The 22,930-nt window shown below is 39.9% G+C and overlaps 1 protein-coding gene across 1 annotated transcript in view; it reads right to left on the bottom strand.

Moving 5' to 3' along the window:
* Positions 1–7,669: 7,669 nt before the first annotated feature.
* Positions 7,670–22,930, bottom strand: part of LOC149010903 (2-oxoglutarate (2OG) and Fe(II)-dependent oxygenase superfamily protein) — a 101,768-nt gene continuing 86,507 nt past the window's right edge. Inside the window, exons 7-8 of the mRNA XM_089160402.1 lie at positions 21,036–21,401; positions 7,670–9,211 (exon numbers count right to left, since the gene is read on the bottom strand). Of these exons, the coding sequence (XP_089016528.1) occupies positions 8,870–9,211; positions 21,036–21,401 (708 nt within the window). The 3' untranslated portion in view covers positions 7,670–8,869. The remainder of the gene's footprint in view (positions 9,212–21,035; positions 21,402–22,930) is intronic.

The raw sequence follows: 22,930 nt of genomic DNA, 5'->3' as shown, positions 1-22,930 counted from the left end.
ATTAACACTTTTGTTGGATCAACCACTTTTGTTGGTCGATCTTGCCCTTTTTCATTTAATATTTAAATTCCTTGATCGACCTTGACCTTGGTCGAGCATGATTTTCACCTTTTTGAAACTTTATTCGAGACTTTATTTAGGTTGTCTTTGCTTTGTCGTTGCCACCCTGGTCGGACTATTTTAGGTCGACTATATCACTTGGTCATGGTGGCTCCATGCTCGGACCAAGGGACTAGGTCTTACTATTAATCAAGCTTTGATTTGGCCAGGCAGAGTTCAATCTGGCTTTTCCTCAACTAATGCTACTAGTAGTGCATTTATGGTGATAAAATCTTTTGCATCATCTCCGTTTAAGTCAATGTTCTTGTCACACCCCACCCGCCGTGTCACATCCTCCCAGCCGGTACCCTATCTGGCATACCCGAGAGTGTGATCCACAGCCCGAAGATCAGGTATCGAGTAATCAACCTCCCACATAAACAATAACATAATCATTAACAATAATAATAAAAGTGCGGAAGATAAACCATAGTTCCAATAAGGAAAGAATGAATCATATATAAATCAGAGTACTAGATATAATCAGAGTGTCAAAACAGATAAGTAAAGTGAGGCAAAATCCCACTCTACAACCAGCAGAAAAGTAGTTCTAAAAGAGAATAAGCAAGACAAAATCTAATCCCAGTAGCAAGTACAATGGGTAACTAAATTGTTCTCCACTTTATAGACAACATCCCTATAAGTATAAATCTCATAAACGGCACAAGGGCGCTTCCACTCAATGGTCGGACTAAGCATCGTACGGAGCATAACCACTCGCGGGATCTTCAGTGTAATTGTTGTAACCGCAATCACCTTCCTGGAGATATGCCTCTTCGCCTTGCGCTTCTTCATAGGGACCGTCATAATATTCAGTACCTGCAGAATAGTCTAACAAACATTGTACAATAAAGGAACGAGTTTCAAAAAACTCAGTAAGGCAGTTAAATCCATAATAACATAAATGGACGGATTTCAGAACAAACATAAATGCAATATGGTATGAGACAATCAATGAATGAATGAATCTAACTCTATGTATGCTGGTCTCTATTGGCAGACATGCTTTAAGTCATAGCACCGTACTTCTTTAGGAAGGTCTCAATCACTCATCATCAGTTGGTAATGGGTCCGGCATCCCTCGGGACATTCCATGGCTGGGGGTTAAGTCACCACTCTCTCACATCACCATTGGTCTAAGTACCGGCGCATGTCAGGGTAAAGCCTAGCCAAATGCAAGTCTTCTACTTAGTTACATCAAGTCAGATCCAGATACGTCCATTCCTCGTCCCTGACGATCCTTTCCGGTATCCTTCACACTAGAGTCCTCATAGTCCCTAACTACGGACTCATCAACCCTATTGATCATCCACATATGGTAAACGGGAAGCTCTCACGTCCTCTCACGGGTTGGTTACCGGTCTTGAGCGCCCGTGAGCCCAAGTCTAACCATATGCAACCCTACCAATAAATGGCCCCCACAATGTGATTCCTGTCCTCTCACGGGTTGGTTACCGGTCTTGAGCGCCCATGAATCCCCATTGCTACCACGGGTCGTTCGGTCTCAATACCCCTCCGATTAGGGTCTGACATAACAGGACATCCTAGCCAAACACTACTAGACAATCCTAGATATGTCATCCAACAGTTTAGGAAGGTGTCCATAGGGCATCTCCGGAAACATCCCATAATATTCCCGTAGTAGTCCAAGGACAGGAGTGTCAAAAGGACACCTCTCCTTTCCAAACTATACTTAAGCATACACATGCATCAATTCATATCATCACATATATGGTAACTTCATATATGGAAAGAAATCAATAATTACAATCACTTTGTATATAATTGGTAAGTAAATCATACATGAGTCAATTCAATATGATTAAGTAATGCTACTGATATCAAGATAGTACCACAGTAGTATAACATCATAAGAATCTAATTAAAGAAATAACTTAACAAGATTCTAATATAGAAACTAAGATATGCAATTTATGTTGTTAAAGAAGTAACCATCCTTACCTTTTATAACTCGCAAAGGAATCCTAAGAAATCAAGTAAGATCTTGGCAAACTTGAGAAGAAGGTCTTAAACAAGTGTATACAACATATTAGGAAAGATCCCTAACAGAAAATATACCAAAACATCCAACACAGACCAATTCTGGAGTTGTTGTACTCATTGGTCGAGTGGATTGGTCGATCTGGTCCGATCGACCAATCGATCGACCAATGCGAGACGATAGCCTAAAAAAAACAGAGTTTTAAGATATAAAATCCGAATTTGGTGGTTCAAAAGGGTACTAATCAAGGGGTAAACTACAACAGTAGTATCCTAACAGAAAGGGGACCTCAAAACACTAATCCAATCAAGCCATCAAGATCCAAATTAGGAAACAAAAAGTTACCATAATTAGATCAACCATGGATCTTAAAGAATTCAAGATAGAAATCAAAGACAAGAACAATAGAAGAATGGATCATTGCTTCAGGTAAAGGTATCATGAAAAGCATACTTAGATCTTCAAGGAATTAGGCTTAAAAGCATAAATCTAAATAAGGAAACAAAACCTACCATATATGTAACTATCATGATTTATGAAGAAAACATGGTATGGTAGAAGAGAAACAACTAGAGATTGATAGATCATGGATCATGAAAAGAAAACACAGCAATTGACTACTAACATGATCAATATAGAAGATCCAAGGAGATCAGAATTCAAATCAGAAGTTAAACAAAGACTAGATCATGGTTTGATCATGATTCCTTCAAAAGCTTGCAATGATCATGGTTAAGATCATTGTTCTAGCCATTAATCCTTAGGATGATCATGAGAGACAAGTCCAGAGATGTTTGCAACAGAGAATGCAACATCTCCTCTACTGTCTCAACTCAAAAAGGAAAGAAAAACAGAGATGGAGGAGAAGAAGAGAGGGTAGACATACCTTTGATGCAAAAGGAAGAGTTTTGACGAAGATCCGTCAAGAAAATCACCAAGGATGCAAGGGAGATGACTTGCAGAGGTCTTTGGTTCGTTCCAAAGAGTTTGGAGGCAGCAAATACGAAGTAGACTCGAGATTGGACTTAAATAGAGCAAGCAAGACCTAATTGCCAAAGACAACACTCATTGGTCGAGTGGATTGGTCGACTAGTCCAGTCGACCAATCAGTTGACCAATGCTAACAGCAATTCCAAAACAGGGAATTGAAAACCCATATCAAATCCAATCCTAAAGGGGTTTTGCACACATAACAAGTGACTTACCTAGTAGGTAGAAATGCCTTCAAACCATGATAGAGAGCACTCCAAGTCCATCAACTAATCCGATCTTCATCAAGATTCAGTTTCCATAAATAGAACTTCATCATCAACTCTCATGGATTCAAAGCCAGACACCAAGTCCTCCACTGGGATGGCCCAAAGCTGACTTCTTACTTTACTTCGGGTCACTGGACCTACAAATAACAAGGTTTCCGGGTCAAGGTTAGGGCTGGGTTTTACACGTCGGTCTCGGTTACCCGCCCGACAACTGTGGGAGTGATCCTTCACAGGATCCACGATTTTAGTCTATCAACAATAATAAATACAAATAAAGACAATCAAGAGCAATATTAGTTCAATTAATGAATAAAAGGATTACAGAAGTCCAAATACTCCAATAAAATAATCAATGAAAGAATAATAAATCAAAATGAATACGAGTTCAGCGGAAGCAATCAAAAGAGTTAAATTATTTTCTTTTCAGTTTCCTTTTCTAAGGCTAAATAATGTTTTTCATGAATCTCTAGAAAAGGGGTCCTCCAGTTCTTCTCCATTCGTTGAGCGAACTGCCTGGCAACTTGTCGTCTTTGTCCATCAATAGGTGCGATAAGCTCATTCCATGCACTCGCAGGAGCTCCCGCACAGGCTATCTCCATTTCCCATTGTCGGTGCCACATCTTCTTCATACGGGAAGGTTCCTTCTTAGGAAACCAATCCATCTTCCGACACATTTCCTCCATCTACGTAGGCTAGTAAAACATATACAAATAAAGGAGTGAGTTCTGGAGAACTCAGTAAGAACAATAACAATTCCATCCAACAAATCAGAAATGCATAAATGCATAAATGATATGAATGAGTGAAAAGGATGAATGATACTATGATTCTAACTATGCAAGTCTCTAACAGCTGACATGCTTTAAGATATACACCATCCCTCCTCTGGGTATGTCTAGTCACTCTGATCCGGCAAGGACTAGTTACCTCTGTAGGGATCCTGAGTAAAATGGAAGGTCCACACCTGGCTCTCAAACCATGGTTGGGGTTAAGTCAACACTCTCTCACCACGACCATTGGTAATGAGTACTGGCGCATGTCAGAGTTTCTAATCCAATGCAAGGTCATACAGGTAACATGTCTACATGAAATCCAGATACATTCCCTATGGCACCAACCAAATCAGTTCAGTATTCTTCGCAACCTAGGAATAAGAATCATCACGGACTGGCTACCGCTATTGAACTTCATTCCATAACCCTATGGTCATCCACATATTGTTGGGCCGGAATGCTCTCATGACTCCTCACGACACCCGGTCCGTTCCTTGGACGTCCATGAGTCCAACCCTAATATATGCAACCCTACCATTTATATGACTAACAGTGGACCAACGTCACATCACTTTCATCACGGGTCATTCGGTTTCAATCCCCCTACCGAAAGGGTAGTACCATGTGGGGTACCTAGCCATGCAACTCTAGACTCTACCTAAGAATGTCATCCAATAGTTATGACAGTGCTGGAGACATCAGCGCAGCATGTGGCCCATTCCACAGCCTTCTGATATCCCAAGCTAAGATATCCCATTGGAATACCTCATCCATCAGAACCACTTACTAACCATCATCAGTATATAATATTCATAACCAACAAAGGATATATGTAAACAAAATAAATAGTAGTAATATAACAAGATCAGCATGTAGAACATGATTACAACAGCATATAAAATGAAAGGCTAATACTAACAGACACTGGACTAGCATGTTCAAGTCTATTCATAAAGATAGGATTGTATGCCCTTACTTGCATATAAGTAATTCGTCCGTAAAAAGAAATCCGTAAACAATTATAAAACTTTCTCTTCAAACAGAGAACACCTATACACAGGGTTACAATAAGGTATAAGTCAATTGAATCAAATCGGATCAAAACCAAAAGCCAATTGGTCATTGTGTACCAGCTGGTCGCTCGTGTCGGTCGCTTAGGTTGAGCGACCGCCACTAGTGACCGCCCCCAAAAACAAAGAGTTTCAATCCGAAACTCAGGCTTCTGATCATCTGTTTTCAATCTAAAATTTGGATGATCATAGCCCGAATCTCAAATCTACTACTCCCATAACCACTGGGTGACAAAAAACCTAACAAACATCATAATTGGATTACCCAGAACTCTCCCCTTGACTGAATCTATCCTTTTCACCGAAGCAGGGTTTCATTTTCGGATGAATCACATCAAGAAGATTGGAAAGAGAGTTACGATTGATCACAAGGGTAACCACCATGATGAGGGGATGGGTTAACACGAAATTTAAAGACAAAGGAGATAAAGGATGAAGGGTGAATACATTACCTCACTCCAGAATACCAGAAACAGGGAAAGATTGATCTCCAAATCACTACCAAGCACTTTAGTTCGCTTTCGGCACTTCTCCGCAGCCGTCTAACCTCCAAAAACGGTAACCACGAATAAAATATTCGTAAATTAGATGAGGGTTACCTTTTATAGAAGTCAAGGGGCAAAATAGGGCAAAACCCCGCAACCAGAACCGGGCGGTCGCTCTAGGCGGTCGCTTGGTTCAATCGACCACCACTAGCAACCGCCCCCATGTATTTTGCCATACAAGGGTGTTTTTGCTAGGGGGTTGATGTCCAAGTACAACCTAGCCCTAAAGAAGAGATGGGGGAGATCTTACCTTCATTCTGGACATCTCTAAACATCACTTGCCTTCCAGAAGTCCACCTACCAAGCAAGGCAGGCTCTTCAGACAGAGAATCCAGATCCATGGGTTCAGGGTATGGATTATGGACTTCTATCCGGATACTCCACAAATTTACCCGACTAGACCTTCGGGTTCTCGGACCTGCAATACGGATCTCGGGTTAGAAATACGGGGGTTGTTACAGTTCTAGTCGAATGCATCTTAATTTTCATAGTGCTCAAACCATGGATATGGTCGAACTGGTTGTGGTCAAGCAGAGTTTCTTGAGCTTTCATTTCAAGTTGTCAGCTCTCAAACAACCAAGAAGGAGACTAGTACTGTCGAACAAGATGGTTCGAAAAATGAGGCTCTAGCTAATCTGGTGAATAAGGCTCCACTAGTGAGGAAGATGAAGTCGGTCAGACTACAAGTTTTCTTGGTCAGACCTAGGCTCAATCGTCCATATATGGTCTTTGTAAAACTTGTTATTTAATAGCCAGTTTGCTTGGTCGACCGTATCCTTGGTCGAGCATTGTGTAAATACTTTCGTAAATCCTTTGGTCTTCTTCATCGCCTCTTTGGCTATTGATTGATCGCCCTTGCCAAGTTGCCATGGTTACATGTTCGGTATATGTAAATATATGTTCAACTACTTCCCCCCAACATGGTAACTAGGGAATTGCTCAAAAAGTGAATTGATGTTAAACAACAAATCAAGGGTTTGCTCAAAAAGCGAAACTTACATCGATGCCTAACAACGACTCGAGATTTGCTCAAGAAGCAAAATTTACATCGATGCATAATAGCGACTCGAGATTTGCTCAAGAAGCACAATTTATATTGATGCTTAACAACTTCTTGAAGATTTGATCAATAAGAGAAATTTGAATTGATGCTAAACAACGTATCAATTGATCCTATCAGGGAATGAATTGTTCTGGCCGAGCATAAACACTCAACTGCTAGTCGAACAAAATCATTCCGGTGCTTGAACCATCTTAAGAAGATTTACACAAAAAGCGAATTGATGCTAAATAGTGAATTTTTGTTTTGGTCGAGCCAAGCCATTGTTCTGGCCGAGCATAAACACTCCAATGCTGGTTGAGAGAGAGAGAGGCACTTGCATATGGGTTTTGCTTGCACACACTATGAACCCAAGAAATATTGACGGTCACAGATGCAGAAAGTAGACATGGCAAGACCGGCAACTTACAGAGGCAACAAGATTTAGAAGTTGTATCATATATCCCATAAAGGCAACGAGCTTTTCGGATGGAACAGAGGTATCTAGTCCACTCTTTATTATAAAAATCTGGCAGAACCCATACTTCAAGAACATTGTTATTATTATTGAAGTTAAAGGAAGAAAAACCCCTAGTATATCCTCCGAGTGATGAGGCCCAGATACGAATTTGGAAAATAGAAGTGTAGTCTTGTGACAAATTTCCTTTCTAGTGTCTATGGAAAACAAATAGTAGGCATGAACATCCTCAAACCTCAGCTTTTGCAAGGAATTAAATAATAATTGGTCTTTGATTTTGATAATGACCCATCTTATTCGGATTTCCATTTCGATTTTATCATCCGGTTGCTGGGAACTAAGGGAGATACGTTCTTTGATGGGGGTGGCCCGGTGGGGGCCAGTATTGTGGGCCCTAAGGAAGAGTACATGTAGCAGGCATGCTTAGGTGGGTGATGAAGCAAGGAAGAGAGGGAGAGAGAGGCACATGGGTGGTGGTAGGTTCAAGAAATTCATGTGATCGCGTGTGCTTTCCGCTTGTTTGAGTGAGTGGTCCCCATTTTCTTTTGCTTTGTTTAATGTTTTTGCCTCTCTTCTCCAATTTTCACATATTCAAAATGATAATTGTGTTTTTTTTTTTTGAATCAAGTTCATCCGGGCCAGCTTGCGCGTACCACGATTACGTCCTTAAGGCGTTTTTTTATATAATTAATATACAGGGCTTTGCCGCTGGCCCCAAAGGGATTCGAACTCTGACCTCTTATTTGAAAGCGTTGGTCTTTGGCAACTGAACCACCCCACCGGATTGATAATTGTACTTGTTCAAGACCTAATGGGCTTTGGGCATCCTCCTACCCAATTAAATTTTCAACAGAAGATGCTAATCCAATGGCGTGGTATGTGAAGTGCAAACCTATTCATTGGCTTCTTTGACGACGTTAGGCTTATCAAAGGGTTTGCCCTTAGCCCTTCTCTTGTTTTGCCATTTCCTCTTGAAAGCAGTACCTGCAAGCATGATCGCCTCTGAAGAACCCACGGTTCCAACTGCGACCGCTCTCTGAATCTCCAAGCGGCGCATTGAATAGATTTGCTATCATGTTCACACATCGATTCTATATTACAGAAAAAAACACTACTAGTTAGAGATTATATCCGAATAAATTTGTCCATGTGTAGTGAGATGGAGAACAAGAAGCTTCTCTTTCGTAAATCCTTTGGTCTTCATCATCGCCTCTTTGGCTATTGATTGATCGCCCTTGCCAAGTTGCCATGGTTACCCGTTCAATATATATAGATATGTGTTCAACTACTTCCCCCCAGCATGGCGTTGTCTGAAATTCTGCGAGCAAATAGACCTCAAAGTTTCACATTCCAGTGTCAAACTTCAGAGTATTAAGATAGCCAGAACACCAGGTTTAGAGAAAAACACAAATTTGTAAATCTGAAGGTTAGATGATAGCAATGGATTTTGAATCATTAGTTGGTTCCCAAGATTATTGAGATTCACAAGGTAAAAACCATCAGTTCAGGTGAGAGAAAATTCTTAGGTAATGTGCGAACCAAAGATCATCCCTGTAAAGAATATTTTTATAACCAACGCTCTTAACATTCTTCAAATTTATATACTAAGCTTCTTTCACAAGGTCATCTAAGGGAGCTGAGAAGAGAGAATTATAGGATTTCCAGTATGGAAATTTTAGTAACAGTTCCTTCTGTAACTTACAGGAATAACCTTCCCATGAAACAACAGCAGCATGTAAGTCAGAACAACCTAAGGCAAGCTTGCCATCCTTGGGTTTGGACAAAGGGTTGAAAACCATCTCTGCAAGTTGATGATCACCTGTCAAAAGCTTCCAGTCACTGCTTTTCTCTTCTATTGGTTGAGACAATGGCATCACATTGCTGATTGTTTTTACAACTTCGGTATTACACAACTCAACTTCTTTCCAACAGCAAAACTGCAAGACCTGTTCAATGTGAAGCACTAATTGTTAATGTTCTGCATACACCCCTAGGGAGACAGAAAAGAAGGGGGGGGGGCAGTAATTGTAGGAAGGATGATGCAGTAACGAAATAGATCATGCAGTTTTTATATTAAACCTTGTCCACATAATGGTCCAATATAAGACTCACAGCTAGGTGTGGCCTGGTTCGAATGTGCAGCCCTTCCCAGCCAAACTGTGGGAACTCCTGGAGCAGTCAAAATTCTAGCCCACAGATTCCTCTGTGCCTATTCATATTCCAAAGCAGCGTTAAGTACCTATTGCATTATCAGTTTCAGTATCTTGATTCTAGTTTTCAATGTCTTGGCGGTCGATTTCGATGTCTAGGAATTATCATCCATGTATCGGGGGGTTGGTTCAAAGTATTTGGTTTCTGCCTCCCTGAATTGAGCAGAGTCTAGGTTCTTAAGTTATTGGTTCTTGACTCCTAACCATCCTCTGTCCCATCCTCTAGAGGTTGAAGTACTTTATTAGGTTTTATTCATAAGAGGGTATAAGCTCAATGGCTGGATTTAAGTCTGATTAGTACTAGTTCAGGGTCAATCTTAGTGTGCAATAAAGGATTTTTATTTTTTAAAAGTACCCTCTATGGAATCCAAATTCAAGTTACAGAAAACAATAAGGAGAAACGTGGGAAACTAAGAGAGAATCCATGAGAGGGAGAGACTCCAGGTCCAAATGGGAAAGGGGAAAGAGAAAGACAATAAAACATGGTTGGGGTAGCCCAACGTACAATAAGGGAGAGGGAAAAAATGAAATAAGAAAGAGACAAAGGAAAAGGAAGGAAGCAGAAAGGAAAGAGAGAAAAGAAAAAAAAAAGAGAGAAGGATGAAGAAGAAAACTGAAGAGCTTTCAGGTGCTGCCAACCTCATCTAGGTATTTTCATGATTCTCCCATATTAGCTTAGCTTCTTCTTCTTCTTCTTTTTAACCATATGGCAAACCCTAGAGAGGTCGGATGATTTTCAATTCCCTACTGATGTGGACTGATTCTGTTGAATCAACAGAGAACCCATATACCTCTTAGTACACATTGATATTTTATTTAAAACTTTTTATGTAAGTAGATGAACAATCACATTGACTCAAATGAGCAATCATACAACATTTGAGACAATTCTAACCTCGTTTGATAGGGTAATAAAATACTATAATCTACACTAATGGGGCGAAATTGCATTTCGAGCCCAAATTTAGTAAAATTCATATACGAAGGTCAAAGAGTTTTTAGGCTTAGTTCAAAAATAAGTCCATATTCCATAATAAATCAGTCAAAACTATTAAAAATCTTAAGGAGTAGGTTCTAGAGTTGTGTATTTACTAGGTAGAAAATTAGAATGAATCTGGACATTGTAGTTTAGGGGATCTGAACCCCAATCTCAGAGTTGATTTCAACTCTAATCTTTTAGGGATGTTAGCTTTAGAAGTCTAGTCTATTTGAAACTAAAAGCCTAAATTGAGTTCAAAATCTATTTATGCAATTATTTGGGTTTCTGTGCACAGAATCGGGCAGAACTGATGTACAAAAATTGTGAATCGGTTACCACTACAACGTTTGGAGATTAGGTCCAATGCTTTTAGGGTTTTTTGATATTAGAACCTAAGGATACTTCTCTTTTATTAATAATATAAAAGGTCTAAAGACCAGCGATTTTGAGGTTGTAACTAGCACTTCGATTCCTAATGCATATTGACAATTGCTACAGGTGAGTGGTATTAGTGTTCTTTCACAATGTTTTACATTAATATACACATTCATGCATCATTATTATTACCCATATTTGGTCAAGTTGCATAGGTTATGAGACATCATTGATTATGTGGTGATGTGCATAGTGAGAGATTATGAGATATTGCCATTGATCCAGGTGGTGATTATCATGATTCTCTACTTCACATGTTATAGGAGCACATGTGGTATGGGACAAATGCATTATCATAATAGGTTATAACATCAAGGGAGTTGTAGAATGCATTTCGTTGAGTAAATATACCTGGTATTACAACCCTCACCAACAAGGTTTTTAAGTGTTCAACAATCCTTAAAATGCAAAAATCGTCAATGAGATCCTTGTTTGGGGTACAAGTCCTGGAGTATAATGTTGATTTCCCTTTTTGGATACAGGTTGCCCATTGTGTCCCATGTGAAGGCAATAGCATCGAATTATCTCGGAGGTTGGTAGGTGTTGTCCTAGTTGTGATCAGCTACACCTCATCGTACATGGACAGGACAAATATGATCCTACCTATTCTGTCATGGTAGCAATATACTAAATTTTGTGAAATTTCAATCGTCGTGAGACTACCAGGATGAAACATGATCTGAAACGAAATTGAGTCAGTTCACTTAATTTTGATGAAATTTCAATACCCACAAAATGAAATGGACTAGTCAACAAGAGTTTCAGGAAAATTTTGGTATTTCAGCCTGAAATTTCGAATTTTGCAAATGTCAGAAATTTCAGTTGAAAACTCAGGAATTTTGAAAATTAAGTGAGAGTCCCACTCAAAGGGATGTACTAACTTGGTTCTTCTGGATGTCATCTTTTCCTACGTTACCCACCAGCCATAAATGCCACCAGCGGCATCACATGACTTCTCAGAATTGATCAAGGGGTCTCTTCACAATTTGGTAACCTATCCTATTATAGGTGCTCAAAGAGCATAAACAATGGATCAAGGGGTTTCCCTGAATGTGAATTTATACTTAAAGAATGTTTAGATGTGTGAAAATACATTCGTTTCTTTTTCTTTTCTTTTTCTAAACCGAACTAATCATGGAACTTGCATTGAGACCCTAAAATAGGATGTCCAAAAAGAACCGGACCCCAAAAACGCATAAAATCTACCAAAACACACCAACGAAACCTAGCAGAAATAGTACTAGGTTCAAAATCTAAAGAATTTGGTCATCTCAAGTTGGCCAAAAACTGTAAGACAACAAAATCTTGAAGCTTGAATAAAAGTAGGGGTTGATTGAAGAAATGTAGGTGATGTAAACACCAATTTTAGGTTAGAATTTCTGTGATGATTCCCTAAAATCAAGGGTTTGCCTAGAATCTTGCAGCAATTAGTTGGATAGCATGGTTAAATTTGGGTTGAAGAATTTGGTTAACACAGAAATATGGGAAGGTTAAGATTTCAACAAAACCTAAGATGGGACGATTTTTTATTTGATAATAGGGTACCAATATGTGATGTAACAAAGAAACCTGGGATGTATAATAATGTTAAATAAAGATGGGGAATCTCAATGTAGAGGTTTTGGGTAAGATATGGGTTGAATCTGGGAGAAGGAAAAGAATTTCTTCTAGTTCTTCCTTGCACTTTCCTCTTCTTTTCTTTTTATTATTTTCTTCTTCTTTCTTTCCTCCTTCCCCCCCCCCCCCTTTTCTCTGGTTTGCTGCAAGAAAGAGGAGAGACACAGAGAGAGAGAGGCTGAGAGAGTTAGAAGGGGAGGGGCAAGAGGGAGTCATAGGGGATAGGGCAAGGGGTTAGGGGTGTCGTGGGGTCCTAGGAAAGCTGCTGCCAAGGTACAGCAGCAAGAGGGGGGGGATAATGGCTCCACAGAACAGGGGAGGACAGGGGAGGATCTTGCAGGGTTAGAGAAGGTGAGGGAAAGGCTGGGGGTTGCTGCATTTGAAGGTGAAGGCAGTGGGGAGGCCTGCAATGGTAGGGGAGAGGGGGGAAGGGGCTGGGGTTGCTTTACTTGTAAACTTCTCAGAAACTTGCTGAAATTTCTGTAAGAAGACAGAGTACTGGAAGAAGAGTGGTTGACAGATTGTGTCGCTGACCTTCGAAGAAGAAACTTGACTTAAAATCTGCCATGGACCCTTCAACAGGAACCATGGTCCTCTAATCAATAACTCTTGTTCAAAAAATCAGACTTAAGAAATTACAAAGGATAGGTTATTTATAACCTACTAAAAGACTCTAAACCAAAGTGGGAATCCTTTATAGTTAGGATTCCACTACAATTAATCTCAACTGTCCAAATAACTAATCAAAGATATAATGGAATCTCCTTGAAAACAGATTCCCCCTAAGACTTGAAAACTAAATGAAATCTTTGTGTAATTAAAGACCAATAAAAGTCTGTCTTTAGAGAAGAATCCCGAAAACTAGTACTTACCTTTAACTCAAACTATACTCCTAACTGATCAAGATTCTTCTGAAAATTTTTTTTTTCTGAAATTTAAATTCATTAACTAATAGGGTTCGGCCAACCCTAGGTGCGCCACTTTGGAGTGGCCTTGGGGTGCACTCCAAGGTTTGAATTTTGGTTCATATCATTAGGAGTCTTGAGGCCAACAGTTTTCTAGGGTTCAGATTAAGCTGGAATTCTTATCGAAGAAAGGGAAGGGTATGGGGCTGCAGTCTATGAGAAGAGAAGGAATTCTAGTTACTGAATCTGAAGCAATCAATAGTTGCAGAGGTTTAACCTAAATCTGAAACCATAAGTTGAAGAATGGGTAGAAGACAGGTTCAAGACCTTGGGAAGAAAGGCTGGAGATTCCTACCTAGTTCCCTGACCTGCTTGGTGAACCAATAGATTACTACCTAACAACACCTGGTGAAGGTGGTTGACTCCTGCCTAAGTTTTCCTAAACGAACTCTAAAATTATGTCCTACCTAATCCTAACTACCAGCCTACCTTATTTTGAGGAACTCTAAAAGAAATAAATAACCACCAGCCTACCTTTTTAAAAGGGCTTTTAGATCATCTAAAATCCTATTTATTATGAGTCGACTAACTCTAATCCTCCCATGCATGGAACTTCTATTCTAATTATGTAAGTTTAATGAAAAAGACTTTACTACCGTCACTTAAACCAGACCAAGTAACAAACTGAAGTGTGGCATTTTTGTACTCAACTCCATGTTTCAAACATTAAGTTGGCTGATTACAAGGGGAGCCTAATTAATGAACGCCTAACCCGTATACCTATCAACCCTAGGTTGGTTTCTAAGAAAAGGAGCTTTCTTCGGATCTGCACCAACTCTCCCCTGCTTGAAAAAATCCGTCATCAAATTCAATAGTGATGATATAGACCAAGGGAATGAGGGAGATTTCCTGCCTAGGTCCCTAACCCGCTTAGTAAATCGACAAACACTACCCAGCAACTGTTGTGAAGGTTGGAAAAGTTATAAACCTCGAGGAAGGTTCTTGCCTAGGTCCAAGACTCGCTTGGTAACCATTGGTGCAGAAGGTCCCTGATCTTGCATCTTCAAATTAATCTTCAGATGGTTAACTTAAATTTAGAGCACCCACGTAGCTGGTTCATCATAGCTTTTATACCACTTGATGCAGCCCTTGCTTGGGAGAGCATGTAGGGAAGAAGTAGACAATAGGCCCTATTTGGAGGGGTTAGCGGTTTCTATTTGAGATGTGGTTTTAGGTTAGGACTGATTTGGATAGGTGAAGGACTGACTTGAATTTCAGCCTTAACCGAAAGACTCCTGAAAAAATAGGGATTAGTTGAGGGAACTTATGAGTCTATGATTAATGGTTTTCTAGGGTTCAATTAAGCTCAATAAAGGGAAGGATATAGGGCTGTATATGAAAAGAGTAAGAGACTCTAGTGGCTAAATCCTAAGCAATCACAGTTACAGAGGTTTAACCAGAATCGGAAGCTAAAACTTAAACAAGGGGTAGAACGGAGAAGTCTTGAGACCTCGGAAGAAAGGAGGATAAAAATCCCCTACCTAGGTCCCAGACTTGCCTGGTGAACTAATAGCACACTGCTTAACTGCTCTTGGTGAAGGTAAAGGACCCCCCCTGCCTAAGTCCTAGAGTTGCTTGTTTACCAATGGAGAATGTGAATTCCCCTTAGGATCCTAATTTGAAATCCTACATGCATGCTCCAGGACCCGTAGATCCAATGCTAAGAAGTTGTGGAACATCCAGCTAGAAACCACTGGATTAGCATCTAAATCTATGGATTTGGATGGTGGAGATTAAGGTTTTGCCATCGTGTTTGAAAAAGATAGAAGGAAGGACTCAAACCTAGACAGATTGGGTAGGTAGATTACTAACTTTTGGAAGATGAAGTTGGATGATGCCCAAGTCCAGGTATGAGTATTGGAAGTCTCCACAAGCTTGCATTCATGTTTGGAATCAGTTTGGGACCAACTGGCCATTTTGTTGCTTGACAGTAGCAAGGGAGGTCAGTGGGGTCAGTTAGTTGCCAAGCCGCCGCCCAAGGTACCAGATTGGTCGGGACCGTATAGGAAATTCAGGGTTTTTAAGTTTACTGGTCTATATTAATTAAAGGCTTTAAGCACTGATTTTGTGATTATATTATTGTCAGATGGCCAAGGGTTCAATAATGTGTCAGAGGTAAGGTTTTGGAGAGAGAAAAAGTGGAGTTTGCAGTGTAAGAATTGGATCTCAGTCTAATCTTCGATCTTGAAAGTAAAAACATTGATTTCTTTTATTCCATCCTAATTATTTAATTTTTGAAGGGATTAATTGATGAAAATAGTGTGGCAAGTTAAGATTTGGTTGGAGAACCTACATTCTCGATCATCTCTAATCAGATGTAGCATGAGGGATGAGTTCTCCATCTTCCCCGACTGCAGAACTTTCCATCATAGGTATGTTGTCTTTTAGATCAGATTGATGTTTAGATCTAAGTTGTGTATTATTATGGTTAGATTTGCGGGTGTTGGACGTGCATCAAAGCTGAAATCTATGCTTGGGAATAGCCAAGAACCCCTGTGGTTTGTGGATCAAAGGTGTGAATTTTAGATGTGGAGTTCTGTTAGTAGACCACGGTGGTTGACTAAGGATGGTCACTAGGTTATTGACCAGACCTGTCCCAGGCAACCACCCGCCATCTTACTGTCTTGTGATTTGTCCCTGTTTTTGGCCAAATTGATTTCTAAACTTAAATCTATATTAACAAACACCAATGAGTTAGTGGAGTCTTTGTTTGTGAAGTTTGGATTTATCTTCAAGGTTTTGGAACGTGGTCCAAATGAGGGAACTGTTTGCTAGTAATAAGGTCTATTATTCTTGCTCTTAATATGCTCTCAAATGTATGCCTATGATGTGTTGGTTGGCTTTATATTGTTGTTTATATTGGGTGCATCGTGGGTGTATGATTATAGATTTGTTACTCTCTTTAGTACATTTTATACTTCATTAGAATATGTGTTGGGCTAGTTGGCATATGGCATCCATATTTATAAATATATCTGGGGTTGTAGTTTAGGCCATTGCCCTAAGTACCTCATGCATCTCATGTAATTATGTATGTGCATATATGTTGACTGTCTAGATGCAAGGTTAAGATCCTAGACATGTTACTACCATTTTAGCAAGGGTATTGAAGCCAAACAACCGTGGTAGCAGAAGGTGACTTGTGGACATCCAACAGAGGGTTGAAAGCCGTGAGGAGACCTAAAGTACTACCAATGTAACATTTATGGTTGGATTGCACATGGTATAGGATGAGGCTCGCCGAACAGATGGTTGAGAGCCGTGAAGAGACACAAAGTGCCACTGCTATATTATATGTGGACGAACCATAGGATTGTGGGGTGTTCATCCAATAGACAGTTGGGAGCCGTGAGGATCAACATTCCTACAAGTATAGCGAACTAACAGGAGCGGCAGACTTGAGGAAAGGCATCGTGACCATAAATAACATGACAAGTAGATAACCACTGCATGGCTAGGTATATCCCTAACACACGTCAGTCTCAGACCAACAGTCGTGACGATGAGATGTGATGAGATGGACCTATTACCCTTGACCATGGCCGTGGTGAGAGAGTGGTGACCTATCCTTAGACATTCGATCATGGCACCCAACAAACGGTTAGGAGTCGTGAGGGGCTAGTGTGAGTGTGGACTTGCCCATAGGAGACTGCTGATGTCTTAATGCGTGTTTACCTAGATAAAAATTGACATGGTTAGTATACTAGAATGCATCCTAGGGCTTCATTGCATTTTGCACATCTATATCTTGTATATTCATGTTGTTTCCTCACAAGTTCAGTGGATTAGAACTCAACCCTCTCAGGGCCCCCTCTTCAAATGATTTTATAGGTTAATATGGATATGTTGAGCAAAAGATACACCCACATGACATAAGAGCTGCTAATTCTATGAGCCACATAATGGAGCTTGTGTGTGCATGGTCGTCGCCTATGGAGCGTAGAGACATTCCTTAGGATTTCTGTTTTTTTTTATGGATTGTGATACCTTATTGGGGACAGAGAATTGTTTCATTTAATTAATTTAAAGGATGCCATAAACGCTTTGATTCGCATTTCCTTATTTCCTGTGACAGTTCAGCTTATTAATATTATTGCCTTTATTCTTTGCTCATGATTATTGTATTATGTTGATTGCTATTATTGTGGATTCATGACCGGTGATCTTGTGACTATGGGTCACACAGCCGGCAGTTGGGTTGGTCAATACCATCAGGAGGGGTGTGACCACGAGACTATCCAACAGACTTGAGGATGAAGAAGAGGTCCCTGACCAGCTTCTAACCCACAAATAAATCCCAAGATTGGCTCTAAATCAGAATTCCTTTAATTAACTTTTCTCTTTCCTTAAGGGGTTATTAAATGGCCAACAGCCATACAATAGAGAATCCCGTTTTGGGCTGAAAACAGAAATAAAAGTCCCAATTCTAAGATAATAATATAATTGCTACCAAATCCTAACTACCAGCCCACCATTTTTTAAGGAGTTCTAAAAGAAAGAAATAACCACCACCCTACTATTTTTGAAGGACCACTAGATCAACCCAAAGACCTACTTATTATTAACTCTAATCCTCCCACGCATGAAACTCCTATTCTAATTACACAAATTCAATGAAAAAAAAACTCTACTACCCTCACTTAAATTGGACCAATAAATAAAGTAAGAAAATTTTGGGCTCAACTCACGAACCCATGCTTGAGGTCCATTAAATTGGCCAATTATGAGGGTAACCCAACCAATAGAGGCCAAACCAATATACCTATCAACCCAGGTTGATTTCTAAGAAGAGCAGCTTTCTTTGGCATCGGATCTGCATCACCAGTGTTCATCAAATTGGAACAATCCTCATAGTAGTGGTTAAATCAAGATTGGTTAGAGAATCGACAAGATCCAACAAACCTACTAACAATGTGAGTATGTTTCCCAAGGCTTGCCCCTTCTAGAAAATCCCATCATTCTCAAAGGTTTACAACCACAGATGGTCACAAAACAGCTCAAGTACAGGTAAGAAACTCAACATACACCAGATATCGTACTACAGTGATAGAAGATTCTACCGAAGATGTTTCTGCTAAAGAGATTCAAGTGAACAAAACTGAAGAGATTTCTGCAAACCAATCTGAAGACATGGTTGATAGGGTTGGGCTCAAAACTTTCAGCAATACAATAGAAGTGAAATTGATGAAGCAGTTTGGAAGATTCATGGATATTCCTTTCATTGTTGAACTAGAATACAATGAGACAGTTTCTAACGATTCCCATGGTTGTCCAGTAATTGAAGTTGATCCAGGAATTGAAAAAATTGACTTTAGTACTTTACCTCTCCGCAAAAGTTCTAAGAAGACATGAACCACACATACAATACTACATTTCAAGCTTCAGAGAACTACAGAGCATTCTTAATGGCTTAATACTGATTTCCAACATAAAAAGCTCATTCCTCATTTGAGCAAAGATTGCGGTTGAGATGTTAAGTTTTTCAAAGAATGGGAGAATTTTGTGCAGCAAAGAGAATGATCCTGTGGGTGACATGTTGTCTAAGACCAGACACCTAGCATGGCATGGTTCAGATCCAGCCCTTCCCAGTGGCAACCCAGCAAAGGAAAACACTTGATAAGGAAGAGATTGCGCAATACAACAGAAGCCATTCTAAGAAGTTACCTTAGGAACTTATAACTCACCTCCAGTGACCCTGGAATTTTATATCATTCTCAAGTGTCAACAAGATGGAGGAGTCAAGGAAGGGCATCATCCACAAAAACCTTGTAGAAGATTAACCTATATAGAACATGAAGTAATAATCCTTAGCATGCATTCCCAAATATTGCAGCAGACAGGAGGTTTCACCAACTGTTGCTCTGGTGTTTCCCATTTTTTAAAAGGGATTGCCATATCCAATATCAAGTAAGACAACTAAAGCTGTTTCTCTGATAGACAGCATTGTAGATAGGGCACTTAGGCAGAACTTTTCCAAGTTCAGCCCATCCCAAAGGTTAAAAATCAACTGTGGCCTGTCACTGTAGGTTTTACTATTTATGAAGACAACTTATGTAAATGACAATACAGAAGTAATGTAAACCAGGATCTGGGGTTAAGGGTAACAATATAATTTCCCTAGATTTATGAATGCCCACAAAACTCCAGCAATTAAAGATGAAGATTCTAGGGGTTTCAAAAGGTGTTTTCACACTTTTAAATCCAATCACAGTGTGAACAGGGTTCAAGGTATTTGCAGGTTTCAGGTTTGGCACGGGTTAGAGAAGGGGAAAGGCCTTGCTTTTCTGCAGTTCAGAGCTAATGGTGCTACTGTTCTGCAGTTCAGATTCTGAATTCAGAGAGTGAAGGGCCAAGGTGGTAAGGACTCGGGGTTTTCTTGAAATTTCAAAATTCTGCAGAACTTTAAGGAAGAAGTGCAGGATTTTTCTGAGTGAAGAAATCTATGTGGCTTAGGAAAATAATTTTAGGATTACACCCTAGTGCTAGGTGCAACCCAAGGGAAGGGGAAAAGGGGTCTAATGGGCCTGAGGTTTGGGATCTGCAGGGGGAGGGGTTTCTAGGTTGATGCGGGTAAAAGAGAGGGGGGGAGGAGTCGTGGGGGTTAGGGGAAGTAACTAAGGTTAGCCGTGGGATTGGGGGATGCTTCTGTTAGGGTACAGCAGCAAAGGGAGTGGGGTTTCTCTGGTGTGCAAGGCAGTGGATGGGTGGGGAGGGGCTGCGGACAAGAGGAGGATGCAGGGATTGGGGGAGGGGTTTCCTTACTTCTATGCTGTGATGGCTTGAATGGTTGCTTGATGAATGCTTGAATGCTTGAATGCTTTGATGAATGTGATAATCTGCTGGATTGATGAAGAAGATGAATAACTAGAACAATTTCACCCAACCAAGGCCTACCCAAGAAGGAGACCCTAATCCTCAACTTAATCAAATTTATTAATCATCCGAATCGAATATTACAATGCAAGAAAAAGGCTATTTATTGCCTAAAACAAAAGACTTGAGACTGTGTTGGGGATCCCTAATAGATAAGGATCCCAACTCTAGACTATCAAACTCAAAAGGGAATCAGATTACTATAACCCTAGGATTGGAATCTTGTAAGGACATTTGACTTGGGACTCTAGCTAACACTTCCAAATAAAAGCAAACTCCATAAGATAAGAACCCCTTTTGATAAGGAACCTTATCTTATCTACAACTAACTAACTTCTAAAGGACTTGAACACTACATAATTCAAAATTGACTAACACAAGTAGCAAAAAAAAAAAGGTAGATCCATGACCCTTGGATCGAGGGGGATCTATCTAGGCCCACATTGAGTCCCAAAAGGGGGGCTGAAAAATGACCAAAATACCCTAGGGGGGAATTCTGCCAGATTGGATTGGCCATTTGCATTTGAATTTTGGAACCCAATTATGGTGGGGTCCTTGTGTTCACATCAAGAAGTCTCTGTAAGAGATAATTATCCACAATTTAAAATCGATTTTAAGAAAAGAAGAGACTTCAATCTCTTCACAGGAAAGGACAAAAAAGAAGAAGAATTTAAGTGCAACAAAAGGATACCTGGAGGCCATGCAAACTGTTGAGAAATTCTTTGTAAAATAATTCATCTTCTGTAGCCAATCGTAGTGGCCCCTCTGGAAGGTTATCAGATGCACTTAATAGCTGACTACTGAAGGAATAAAAAGTATATCCAAGAATATGTGCTCTAGCCCAGCGTATATCAAATCCATATGGGTTCTGAGAACCTTGATCTGGAGAAAACCAGTACATGTTATCGGGCGCTGGTAAAGGCAGGTAAGAAATAGGCTCATCAATAGAACTATTTGAGAGACTCTCAGAGAGAAGAGAAATAAGTTTCCCATCCTCATCATGTGAACTGTCACAGCTGAACCACAATGTTAAAGTCAGCCTTTCACCATCTATTATCTGTCCAAGATGACACAAATCAGACAATGAAGAATTCAGAAAATCATAAATTCAATGGGAATATGAAAAATAGATATGTCGGGCAATATGCTAAGTAGAGATATTAAAGAAAATTAAATTGACAACCAATATTAACAAAATGGTTTTATTTTTGTTCAAGTAGAAATCTGATATGGTTTTGACATAATTTTATTCCGTAATTATATTCAGATGAGTTGCTTCCATTGTTGTCATGGCAAAATGGCAATGTTTTGCAGTTGGGAGTACCAGCACAGGTGAAAGAATTACAGAGAAGATTGAAAGTTTAAATGTCAATAAATAGAATTAATATCTTCAGTTTTTCAAAAGGGGCGGTGATGTGAAGAAAGGCACTCCACCTGGCCTAGGGCTGGCCAACCGTGAAAGGGGCAGTTTGGTTATTTTCTAGCCCTAGTTAACTGATGCTTTTATTTTCAGAATTTTGATTTTAATTTTTTGAGTCTGTTCATGTCTTGAAGTCTTAGTCTTAGTAGTGAGTTCTAGTGTCATAGGGAGTCTTTCAAACTCTTTATGAATAATTTGGTCTTTTAATTCAAGTCAAGTTCTTTATTTTATGTGGCTGTTATTTAATTATAAAGGGTATCTAACTTATGAAGAAAACCCTAGCTGATTTAGTTTCTAAGTCCTGGCTGAGTTTAAGTAAGTTCCCCAGTTAAAGATAAGAGTCTTTCTTTCTTGATGTAAGGCTATAAATAAGCCATTCTTTTCATTGTAAAGATAGTCTGCGTTGAATAAAGAATTGAAGCTCTTGTGGGAAAATAGGTTGTGGCCTTCTTGGGAGGGCCACGGCAGGTTTCAAATACTCTTGCCTTCAATTGCAGCATCCCTGTTCAAGAACCAGCAGTTGTCTTCCACTTCTAGCAGCCTCCAAGTAAGTACACACACTCCAGCTGTCACATCCCGACCTGGGGGCTATCCGGATTTGCTCGATGACACGGGATTCCCACAAAGGCCCCCCTAGATCAGCCAATGCATTACCATATGTATGTCCACATCGTTCACAACAGAGATAACCAATAAACTGCAGTAAAATTAAAGGAAAAATGTGCAACAGTTCCTTTGTTCTTAAGGTTCTTAATTTATTACAATTGCCCAAATCTATTGCAGAAAAATAATTAAGCAGAAAGTGAATTTGGCTATGCTCTGATCTATGTCCCTCCTCCCTATCTGGTGATGTCTCGAAATCTGCGATTCCATCTAAAAAAAGAAGAAATCCCCAAGGGGTGAGTTCCACCAAACTCATGAGGAGAAGAGAAGCACATTCAAATGCATATGATGTTGTCCTACATGACATTCATTAAATATATGTTATGCAGGTCTCTTAACTTCGGTAACATGCTTTAATATTAACCAGTCCTCAGCGACAGCCTCTCAGTCCACGAAATGAAAGTGCATGACTAGGGCCTAGGGGTATAAGGTAAGGGCCACACTCCATACCATGACTAGAGTCTAGGGATATTAGGTCCACACCTGGTTTGCCATCCCTCGTC

Source organism: Hakea prostrata, chromosome 7 (genome assembly GCF_041222555.1).
Source record: "Hakea prostrata isolate BN-2017 chromosome 7, UWA_Hpros_2, whole genome shotgun sequence".
NCBI classification, from domain to species: Eukaryota; Viridiplantae; Streptophyta; class Magnoliopsida; order Proteales; family Proteaceae; genus Hakea; species Hakea prostrata.
This window is presented reverse-complemented; position numbering and strand designations above follow the sequence as displayed.